Below are 12,549 nucleotides of genomic sequence, written 5' to 3' on the forward strand. Positions count from 1 at the left end.
AAGTCTTAGAGCTCTCAGGACCCTGCTGCAGAGCAGTGCTATGTCAGGCTAGCCAAGGCATTTACTGAGTTGTATAGGCTTGCTGGAGATAGAGGGGCCATGTGTACAGGTGTAGCAGCCACCCTGAGGCAAGACTCCAGAACAGCACTGTCCCATGGAGCCTTCTGCAATGATGGAAATGTTCTATATCTGCAGTGTCCAATATGCAGATATGGTGGCTAATGAACACATGAAATGTGGCTAGTGCTACTAAGGAACTGAATTTTCAATTTTATTTAATTTTAATAGATTTAGATTTAAATAGACCACAAGTAGCAAGTGGCTGCCATATTCGATATCTCAGCTCCAGAATAGCCCTGTGCTCTTGGTTAAGAGGCAAGCAAGATTGGGTGTAAAATGATCCTGGGCTGTAATAGGTCCAGATAAGGTGGGGAGATCACTCCTCTCTCATCACCTCCTGGTTATTAATTCCTGATATGTCATCAGATGGGATCAGTTTAAAGGAACACAATGTGTGTAGCTCCCATGACATGCAAACCTTGTCAGATTATTAAAGCAATAAGCTCTAGGGAGAAAAATAACCGTTTGACTTTCTGGAATATGTGATAAAAGTTCCCAGTCTTTTGTTTTTTAATCATAAATTTTAACACTATCCATTAGGTTTGTCTGGAAATTTCCAGATATAGGAATATCATGTCCTCATGCTTATCATTGATAAGATCCCAATAAAACTATTTGACCATTGATCCCAAATTCCATCATCTGAGCCCAGCTCAGTATCATCCCATCTCCCTCAGGATATCTGAGAAGACATTGGACTGGCAAACGGTAAGTCATGTTACCTTACTTTTCTGACTTATGGTCTCTGGGATTTAGTTAACAAGTCTCACTTTCCCCATGTTCTTAGCAAATTGACTAACTATGGAAGCCTAGAGATCACAGCGCGCACTTCCTGGGAGCCCTACATTTGCCAATCATTTGATAAGGGGAATGAATATACATTTCAAAATTGACCACGTGTAACAAAATAGCTAACATAATCATGCCTCTCATTCTATCATGATATCACTGCTAAGCCATGGTAAACAGTTTTGTAGTTTTCTAAATAGCTGAAAATCTACCTACCAGTTACAATATATAGTTCTAAGAAATCCTTTCAAAAAATCAAATTAAACCATAGAGAATCTCGCATGCTGTAAATTGAGGAAGAAATCCAACTATCAAGAAAACAGCTACCCAGCACATATTATCGAGTTAGAACAGTACGAAGAAAGAAAAAGAAAATAACAACTAGCCGCTCAACAACCAGAAGAGATGTCACAAAAATTAAGTTCTTGTCTTTTCCTAGAAGCATCTTTCTATCCTCCCTAACAACCACTTTACCTCTTGATCATATTGTTTGTAAGCCCACAGCAATTTAGAAACAGCAAATAAGAATCAAGAACGTGAGTGAGTAGTGGGATACCAGCAGCTGTCTAAAGAAGACAAACTGCAAAAACAATAGGCAATAGACCACCCCCCCCCAAAAAAAAAAAAGACTCATGATGGTCAGGGGCTACTCAGCATTGGTGCAAACCATTCTATATCCCACTATAGAGCCCAATACAGTCACTGTGTTACAGCATAGCATACTTAGCATTAGTGGTAACCCTGAGTCATGAATATGTTCTGCACTAAAGGCAAATAACTGTAGTGCATTTAGAAAGCTATTGACCAAAAATAAATTAATGGTTTAAATTATCCATAATTTAAGGAAACAGCTAAGAAAATCAAGCTTCATATTAATTTCCTACAGGATCTGTGGGCTGTCTTTACTGTACTCATAATATATGCTTTCTACTTGTGTCATACAAATTTTGATTAATGAGGAAAACATAACACCTCTAAAATCTCTAATAAATAAGAGATAAAATGGCAGTTAGCCAACTTAGAAAATGCAGGAATTGTAAACTCTAAAGGACAGCTTAGAGGGGAGAACATCTTTCACTGCGTAATCAGGTACCTGGCACATAAGTAAACATTGAGTAAATATTTGTTTGGTAGGTGAATGCATGGATGAACAAATTAAAAATAAAATTAATATTTGCAGACTTGTGGCTAATACCATTCAAGTCATAATTTAATCTTTTGTTTGTAAAAGTCTCAAGACAGAGCAAACCATTAGGTATGAATTTTTACCCCATCACTACAAGCACCATCTGGAAGAGCAAAATAACTTAATTTCTACATGAAGGAGTTTCTTGGAAGCTGCTTACTGGGTGGACCATACAGTTGTCCTAATACTTATTTATCCTTCAGAAATACTTCTCTGAAGTTGTCACTTCTCAATATGAAAAAAACTCAAAGGGTGCTTTTTAACCCCAATTGTTTGTATTATCCCAAAGTTGCAATTAAGCACTGTCTAACAGAAACATGCACCTCTCATTTCTAGTGCATAGCTCAGGTTATCTGCCTGTAATTCGGAAAGAGCCTATGGAAGGGAGAGCAGGAGGAAAGGATATTGGGAGATTGAGAGATTGAGAGAGAAAGGGATTGAGATTGACACGACCTTGCTAACTTAATTAGCTAAGTCACTAGAAAATTAGCACCTAGACCAAGGGTTATGTGGTGAATACATATCTTAGCTAGATAGTATTGATCTGTCTAAATGGTGTCACTTTGAAAAATTGCAACCGAATTAGTTCTCTCTCTTGCTGTGTGCCTGTGTGTGTGTGTGTGTGTGTGTGTGTGTGTGTGTGAGAGAGAGAGAGAGAGATCTGTCTCAAGGACCTTTGTCTTTATAGGTATTGAATGGGGAAATTCCCCAGCACCAAAACTTCTTTAAAGAACAATTTAATATGTAGAATTTAATACCTGCAAACAGTGGCTTTAACACAAACTAGAGATTGAAGTAGAATGATGCTTCGTTTTACCCTCCACTCTCCCCATTTTGCACTACATCTCTTTCCTACAGAAATAACTATACAGATCATGAAATTTACTTATCTACACAAGACTTAGACCTATTTTGATTGCATTTTGTTAGCATTTCTGGAGCACTCAGACAGGAGAATATATTCCATTAGTAGATCCCCAGACAGTAATGATTTTGTTAATGCAGTCTTCCCATTTTGCCTAGCATACAACTTGTAATTCAAGAAAATAATTTGTTTTCAGCTTGCTGATTATTAGATTTCCAACTTTGGTGTGGACAGCTTTTTGTTTAAAATGCTCATCACCTTCTGTTAAATCTGAACTTCCTTTTCAATTTTTTGGAGATACAGTCATATGTGAGTCTGAGCAATAACATTTTAATAAAATCTCTACTCCCAGGGCTCAGAGGGTCCTCTCAACCATTAAGTGCAACCCTCTCCATATACAGACAAAGAGGCCCAGAGGAGCCGTGTGTGCCCCTCCCCTTTCCTTAAAGGTCAGGTGTTAGATTCCAGGGCTTGGTCTCCCATTTCAGCACTCCCTCCCCTTCTCTCACTCCCTAGACCACCATTGGTGGCTGCCACATCTGGCTGGTTTAATTCATAGTTAACCAGCTTCCATGTGGATCTTAGAATTTGATGAATATTTCTACCCATTTCTCCCAGAGCTATGTCATTCTTGTGCCACACCCATACAACAATTACCTGAAATAAATCCGTTTTCAGCAAGGTCTAGATTTTCAAATTAGGGACCAAGTACCAAGGCTGGATGCCCCTTCTGCACACTCCCTCCTGCTAGGCTTGGCTGGAAGCTATTAGATTTGGCCTTGGCCACCAGCCACTACCCTTCCAGCCTGGTGTTCCCTTCCCTGCAGGAGCAGGACTAGAGATGTGTGAGGTTGAGCTGGGAGCACTGGCCAGGCCAGGGTCAGCCAGGAGCAGTGAGGGGTGAGCAGCAGGGGTAAAATCGAGGCTGGGGAATTTAGGGAGGGGTACCTCAATGAACAAGTGAACCACAGCCACATTTCGTTCATCTTCCCAGAGTTCCTCCTTTGGGCCAAAGGTGTGCTAGATTGAAGATGAAGCTGGTACTCTGTGATCAAACCCAGTATCTGTCCTCTGAGTTCTGAGAATGACATAACCTGTCTGTGATAAGGGTGGAGGTGGGCACAAGTGGAGCACAAAGAAAATAGCCTCAGTTGGAGAGTAGGAAAGGCCTCATGGAGAAAGGGGCATTTGAGATATAATTTAAGAAAGGGGTGAGATTTTTACAGGCAGGGATGGCTTCCTTGATGATGGAATAAAGTTTGAACAACAGCCCTGCAAGGGCGAAAAGTGGTGAAGTCTAGCAGGGAGGTCGAGAGGCAATAGGGGGTTTGGGAGTGGGGCACCATCCTGAGTCATGGAAAGCAGAGAGAGGTCCCATTGTCACACTCTTAGGTAGGCTGGGTCTTATCACAGCCATGTCTGTAAGACTGAGGGAAGAGAAAGGAGAGGTGGTGGGCGGGGATAGTGCAAGTCAGAAATGTGGGGAGAGAAAAAAGGAAAGGAGGAGAGAGAGCTAGGTGGATAGAGCATAAGTGAGAAAACCGTGAAGTAGGCAGATAATAAGGAGAAAGGAAGAGATAGAGAAGGAAGGAAGCAGGAGAGCAGGAGGGAAGCAATGACAGGGGAGGGTGGATAGGTAGGTGGGGTAGGTAGTCAGGCAGGTAGGTAGGTAGGTAGACCCATCTAGGGAAAGAGGCTCTAGGGGAAGGGTAGGGGATGAGGAGAAGGAGAGCAAGGGAAAGAGATGGATAAAGACCTTGACCTTCCCAGAGCTACCATCCTGTTGCAGAAGAATGAGCAAGGTAGTGTTTTTCAAACCATTTTTTATCATGAACCAAAGAAAAATACTGTACATTATGCCCTGATATATGCATGCATATATGCTATATATAATGGGGAAGTTAAATTTTGAAAAGCAATGCCTGCATTATGTGTGATGCACTGTGGTATTTTGTGTTAGGTTCTATTTCTTCCTCCTCTTTTTTAAAATTCTCGTTGCCACCCGTAAATTGATTTTACAACTCCTTCAAACGCAAGGGGTTTGAACTATGGCTGCACGGCGAGGCGCTAGCTCCACCAGGTGGTGAGAGAAGGGATGTGCCGTTCAGGCCACCGGGGAAAGGCCACCCTGCCAGGCTGCTGCTACCTTTTCCTCCCTCTTTGCCCCTCCTTCCCCTTCCCAACACACACACCCTTGCTTAAAATGTGCATGTTCTATGGTTTCTAAGCTTCTTCCCCCACTCCAAATGCCTTTGATATTAGTGGTTTCTCATTTATAGAAAATCATAGAATTATCAAATATAAAAGCCCGAAAGAAATATTTAAAGATAATCTAGTTGTCCCTTGCTCTATAGAAACTGAAACTTACAAAGGTTTATGATCTGCCCAAACCAAAATTAGTGACAGAGGCAAAGAATCCAGCTGTCGTTTTCTTAATAGTCAAATGTCAAGGAAAGAGGAAGGGGAAGACCTGTTGTGCTTTTTCTTTGGTCCCCAAACGCACACTTGCAGAGGTAACTTGCAGAACCCATCAGAGGAGCCCTGTACAAATGTAGCTGTGGTCTTGTTACTGTGTTTGTGTGTGTTTTCAGTAAGCTGTCAACATTGGGGCTGCTTATAGACATTGGGGAATACCCAAAGCAAGACAAAGTCTAAACATTTCGTTTGGATGTGTCAAAGTAATGTTGGTTTTAGTTTTACACACTAACTTCTTAGCATCCATGCCTGGTTGCTAAACACCACCTTAATGGACATGAGTAACATTAAGCATAAGATTAATCTTTTGTATTTTTTGTTAACATTAAACTTGGTATATATCTATGCAAATAACTTTATTCATCTGATCACACAGATTAGACAAAGAAAGAAGATACTGGCAAAAACGTATTCAACAGGTAGCCATGCAGCAAGGTAAATTTTGCTGCTTGTGGTTGGAGGCTGAGAGTGTGATGTGCTGAATGGGAGTCCAGCCCTGCAGACCATTCCTCTTCATCCCTAACCTGGGCTAAAGCGTCAAGTGTGAAATGAAGGGACAGAGCCAGGTGCTTCTCGTGGCTCAGCCTCGGTGATCAAACTGTGCTGAAACTGTTACGTGAAAAATCCAGCACCTTTCCCTGAGCGTACATGACCCTCCATTAGTTTAATACCTGCTCCAACATGCTAACCAGCTATCTTAGCCCCTACGGTCTAGAGCCTCTTATGTTCTAGGCTCTGAATCTGCCTGGTCATTAATGGATTCTTTAGAAATAATCTCTAGCTCTACTTGCATGAAAGCAATTACCCAGCCTTGCTTTGAAAAGAAGGCAATATCCTGGACTTCCTACAAATACATGAACCTCACATCTGTCTCCCCACCTCATTTCCGACTGAATGTTTAAATGTATGCTCCACTTTGTTCCTCTTTTTCCCATTGCCACAACAGGCCCCTTCCCCTTATTACCACCTCTGGCATTCTAACAAGCAAATGCACATTGACATACAAGGTCATCAAATAGATATTTCCATTTAGATGCAGACTGCACCCTTCATGTAAAGTCTGTTTGCTGACAAGATTGTGAGCCCCTCAATGAAGGATACACTTCCCCAGAAGCAGTGAGACTCTAGACCAAATTCACCTTCCGAGAGAATAACAAAACCAGTCTAGCACCTTTGAAATAGTGCTATTTCTATCATATTTAATGACAAAACTCAGAAAGCTTTCTGTTAATAAATGCCAGCAGTTTCATTTCCCGGGATTGTGTACAAAGCCAAAGGGAAGCATTTTCCTCACAAAGTAACTGCATAATATATTATATCGTAATAATTTAATAGAGTAATGGCATTGCCTTGATCTTGACATTTCTTTAAAAGTTTTATTCCTTTCTGAAAGAACCCCAGACATTCACACAAACGACTTGCTTTGCTCATTCTTTCACAATTTATTACATGTAATTATTGGAGTGGTGAGGGCCAACTTGTTGCTATAGAACAGCTAAGGTGAAATGTTCCATCATTTGTGAAGAGAGTTGTGAGCTGTTTTGCTTTAATTTAAATTCATCATGTCTATTTGAAGTAAGTAGAATGATATTGATCAGACTTACATAATCTGTCATCTTCATAAGCTTCAAATTAAGAAGCAAAACAGAGTTTAATATTGCCACTTACTTTCAACAATTACATTGAGATGGTAATGAATATCTTATTCAAACTTATCAATTGATGCACCTGGCACAAGCTGAATAGGTTTTTTTTTTTTTTTTTTTTAAATCGTAGCTTTCTCCCCCTAAATTAAATCCTATAGAACCAATGTAGGATTTGCCATCTGGAAGCATGCTGGAATCTAGGACAGTTGCCTTTAAATGCTGATCTATGGACTGGATGTGTGGGCATTACCCAGGAAGCGTTTCTAAACAATGCATTTACTCAGATAGTAACCCCAGAAGGTGATGCACAACTAGGTGTGGGGACCACTAACTAGAGTTTTACAAGAGTGTTCCTTGAGACAAAGTCTGATACTCCCCCCAAAAGTGTTGCACCCACAAGGAAGTTTGAGAAGCACTGCATACTGTATTTACTTGAGAGGTTTATAGTGTAACTCAACATATTATAGGATTTTGGAAGTTCTTCAGCAAATAAACCAGCTTAGCCCAACATTTCCCGAACAAGGTGACCTTGGAATCTAATTGTTGCTTAATAACCAATCAAGATTTATTTTTTAGGAGAAAATAACCTGCTGCAGAGTTTTCAGCGAGGGCTTGGTAGGGAGTTCCCCCTAGATGTAAGTCTCCAGGAGTGGGGAAGAGTGTCAGGTATATGTGTTTATCAAAGAGTATGAGTTTATTAAGATTGAGAAGCACTGATCATGAAGAACTACTGTTTATTTAGTGTCTACTGTGTACCAGGCGCTGAGTTGGGTTCTTTTACCTGTGGATTAAATCCTTACAAGCACCCCCACAAAGTTGTTATTTTATTATTATTTTTTGAGACGGAGTTTCACTCTTGTTGCCCAGGCTGGAGTGCAATGGCGTGATCTCAGTTCACTGCAACCCTCCGCCTCCCGGGTTCAAGCGATTCTCCTGCTTTAGCCTCCTGAGTAGCTGGGATTTTAGGCGCCCACCACCACATCCGGCTAATTTTTTGTGTTTTTAATAGAGACGGGGTTTCATCATGTTGGCTAGGCTGGTCTCAAACTCCTGACCTCAGGTGATCTGCCTGCCTCAGCAAAGTTGTGATTTCAAGATGAGGGGGATGAAGCTTTGGAAGACCCTTTCACAACTGTGACCAAGTGTGAACGCTGATTCTTTAACTTGTGCTTAGTTGTGGGAAAGGAAAAAAGTGAGACCTGGGGATAGGTAGGTGGGTGAGCTAGTGGTAACTGCTGTTAAAACCTTCATTTTACAGAAAGGCATTCCTCATGAAAATTATATGCTGTGCATTTAATTCTGGTTATAGTATTTTTGTTTCCTGAGGATTTTCAAATTGTGCATCTTCCCATAGGTGTTTGGTAGCTGCTATCACAAAAGTCAGGGTATTGCTCTATTTAAATTGATAAGATTTTAAATAAAATTGCTAGCACTGTCTTTCTCTCTATCAATGTTCAATTCTTTAGACATAATTATCATTGTTTACTTCAAATTAAAGTGACCAGACCAACTGACCTTGGGTCATAAGTCAAGTAATGGTTCTCCTTGAGTCATCATGGGTATACTTGCCACTTCTGAAACAATAAAACAGTTTTATATTGTGTGTGGAATGTCCTGATCCAGGCTGTTTTACCATTTCTTTGACTATTCTTAAGGGAGAACGGCCCAGGCTGGGCACAGTTGCTCATACCTGTAATCCCAGCACTTTGGGAGGCCAAGGCAAGAGGATTGCTTGAGCACAGGAGTTTGAGACCAGCCTGGGCAACATGGCAAGACCTCATCTCTATTATTTTAAAAAAATGTTTTTAATTTTAAATTGAAATGTGTTTGTGTGTATGTGTGTGTGTGTGCATATCTAGATATGTGTGTGTGTGTGTGTGTGTACCTGTGTGTGTGCATATATATGATGATGAGGCAGATTGATTCTTTTCTCAACAAAAAAGTATATTTCCCTTTGGATCTTAACCTAAGTTTGATCCTCAATTATAACATTATATAGTGCTTTTTAAAATTTGCGATTTAATGGTCATATTAAGTACATATTAGTTTAAATGTGTCACTTGTAGTTCTTTAAAAGGTAGCAACAAATATGATACTTTTTGACTTTGAGCACTACATATTTGCATTTCTGAAGCCCAAATATCATTATAATTACTCTATGATTCAGGTCAGAATACTCTAAAATCACATATGTAAGGACAAACTGGTTACTGCTAGGAGTCCCCCAGATTTTTTTAAATGGCTCTTTTCTTATTACTAAAGCAATGCTCATTTATTGTAGAAAAAATTAAATTACAGATGGACAAAGAAGTCATCTATTATCCCATCAACTATTGTTAGCGTTTTGGCTTTCCATATAGGACTTGCCAAACATTTTTAATTGCACATATTTATTTTTAAACTCCAAACAATGTCATTCTATGTCGCTGAAGGAAGAACGCACAACACATATATGAAATCCATAACCACTTGTAATTAATTATACTGCCAAAATGTGTGGACAATAGAAGCTAGGTAAAGTTAGTCAAATAACATTTTGCCCCTCCATGGTACAGGTAAGTAGTAGAGTAATGCAGAACCACTTTGTATCATTTATCTTTTAATTCAATTTTTGAAGGTAATGCATTCTCACAGTTTTAAAATCAAAATTAGATAGAAAAGTAAACATTGAGAAGTGTTGTCTGCCACTGACTTCTATTCTGTTCCTTTACCTTCTTCCCTGTGGTGAAGTCTTTTCTTAGTTTCTTGGGTTGGAAATAAGAACACGTAATTCCTACTAAGACAAAAAGTTGCATTTTCTACATATTCTTCTGTACCTTTTTCCACTTAATTTCTCCAAGAGTTCTTCTGTATGAAAACATAGAGAGCTGTGTCTTTTTTTCATAGCTGCATAGTGTATAGTTCTGTGGATGTACCATAGTTTAAATACCTTGTTCTTTACAGACGATCTTTTGCTTGTGTAAACAGTGTCACAGTTAATACTCATGTATATAAATCATCTTATATGCATAGACATAACTACAGGAAAATTTCCAGAATTCAAATTGCAGAGTCAAAAGATAAGCACATTCGTGATTTAATCGGTACTGTCAAATTGTTCCTTGTAAAGATCATAGCAATTCCGCTTCTGTCAGTATGTGTCCCCAAAGCCTCATAATCACTTTTTATTTGAAAAATATTTTGTTTTTTAAAGCAAATACCATTCTAATAATGTTGGCTTGTTAGAATTTATATCCTCTGAACCCAAACCAATGATTTAATACATTATTTTGAAGTCAGTGTAACTATTTATTTATTATTTATTAACATGGAAAGGAGCCATGGCACAGATATCCACACTGGCAGATAATTCAGTTGTAATTCGATTCAGCTTTGGAATGTAGTGTGACTTTTTACTCACTAAATTTTCTTTCCTAATCGTGTCTGTATTATAAAACATTGTTTAATACATAGTTTTTAGTACAGATTGGCTACTGGTGGAAGATGAGGCCAAAAATTAGAAAGAGGCCAGTATAGGCTGAATTTTTTTCTACTTTATCTCTGGGATAGTGATATTTTATTTTGTTTCTTTGAAATATCTCTATTATTTAAAATATTTATGATGTGCTTAGATTACTTGTGTAAAAAAGTAGATTCTTACTTGCTAATAAAAAGTCCAACACAAATAAAATATTTTATTATTTATTTTCACTCCTAGAAATGTTCACCCCAAGAGAAAGAATATTATTTTAAGTAGCAGTAATTAATCAATTAACATACATTTTAATGAAATTGGTTCCAACATTAAAAACTGCACCTCGCCATCTGTCGCTTAGACAGTAGAGAAGCCATGTGTAAATAATTGAGAAGTTATGGTTGTGCTGGCCTCAGTGCAGTCCTCGGGGGGTCAGCTGCACAGAGGTGTCTGATTCAGTCTTTTTCTCCTCTTGCAGCATCTTCCTCAAAGAGCTGGAGAAGTACGAGCAACTGCCTGAGGATGTGGGACACTGCTTTGTTACCTGGGTAACCTACCTGAAATCCTTCTCCCACTGCCCATACACATGGCACCACTCTTCAGTGCCTGACCTAAGGACTGGGGTCACTGCCAGTCTCACACAGGACCAGGGGCTACTGAGAGGGACCACGAGTAGGTCTGAGAGAAGCCTTGGGAAAAGTTCTTAGACATCAGGATTAAGCTCCGTCTTAAGCTGTCTAAGAACTTTCTAAAACTGTGAGGTTGGAAAAGTGGAACAAGACTACCACCCCTGGCAGAGGAACTGCATCAGCTCAGTTCATTAGCTATTGTTACAGGATATGGATTAGGGAATTAGAACTTTAGGAAGCCACCTAACCATTTTTTTTAAATTTATCTTTCATTTTGTGGATACATGGTAGGTGTATATATTTATGAGGTAGACAAAATACTTTGATATAGACATGCAATGTGAAATAAGCACATCATGGAGAATGGGTGGGGTGTCCATCTCCTCAAGCATGTATCCTTTGGGTTCCACCTAACCGTTGGTTACATTTTCTTCTTTAATAGAGAAAAACAGATTTTTTGGGTATCCATCCCAATTCTGACCCACAAGATGAGTGCCTGGTCATCCTCCTTCATGCTATTGTCATGGGCCAAGTAAAGGGACTGAATGTACCGGGTTCTAATTATATAAACTGAAACATTAGTCTTCATTGGCTCTCCACTCCGCATTATTCTGAACTCAGGCTCATGTACAATATGTGAATGCAAACATCTCCAGGGAAGTCCACTTAGTACACTGAGTGCAAACATGCAAGTCTTCCCCCGGGGTCAAGCGTTCTACTATTTCGTAATTACCTGATAATAACTTCCACCCATAAGGGGCTAATTGCCTTTCAAAGTGTCTTCATGATTCAGAGAGATTATGTTCTCAACAGCCCTATGTGGTAGGCAGGACTATGTTTATGTTTTAGATTTTAAAGATGGGAAAATTTCAGATGAGATCGGAGGTTGACTAGTTCACTGACACGTAATAAATATCACAGTCAGTCCCACAACTCAAGACCTGACTCCCAGACAAGCTTTTTTTCATGAAATCTTAACGTTTGCTTTCAAGCACTCTTGTTTCTTCAGAAAGTCTTAGCTACCATTTTATTTTTTCCTAATACATTTTCTACCTCTAAATAGATGAGCCAATGCAAAGCTCATATTAATGCTGATAAATAATTTATGACTCCTTGCACAACCAACATAGAGAATGACAAGATTGACCATTAAGTAAAGGGGTTTTTTTGCATCTTCTTTCATGAAATTTGTGGATTTCCTTTACAATCAGTCATAAGAATGATTTATCATCATCTCCTAGGGATGATGAATAACCTCCTAGGTAGTGTATAGCCCTGAAAATTGGTTTCAGAATTTTTTTGTGATTGGATAAAATATTCACCTTTTACCAAGAATTACCCCAAGGTGACTTTCTTAAGTCTCATAATCTTAATATATGAGTGTA

At 39.2% G+C, this 12,549-nt stretch overlaps 1 protein-coding gene across 24 annotated transcripts in view; it reads left to right on the top strand.

Moving 5' to 3' along the window:
- The window catches only part of KALRN (kalirin RhoGEF kinase), a 690,448-nt gene that overhangs the window by 435,051 nt on the left and 242,848 nt on the right, over positions 1–12,549 (top strand). For all 24 annotated transcript variants that reach the window (XM_031662269.1, XM_031662306.1, XM_031662320.1 and 21 more), the window contains one exon: positions 11,014–11,083. In XM_031662269.1, coding sequence (XP_031518129.1) covers positions 11,014–11,083 — 70 coding nt within the window. The remainder of the gene's footprint in view (positions 1–11,013; positions 11,084–12,549) is intronic.

Source organism: Papio anubis, chromosome 2 (assembly GCF_008728515.1).
Source record: "Papio anubis isolate 15944 chromosome 2, Panubis1.0, whole genome shotgun sequence".
NCBI classification, from domain to species: domain Eukaryota; kingdom Metazoa; phylum Chordata; class Mammalia; order Primates; family Cercopithecidae; genus Papio; species Papio anubis.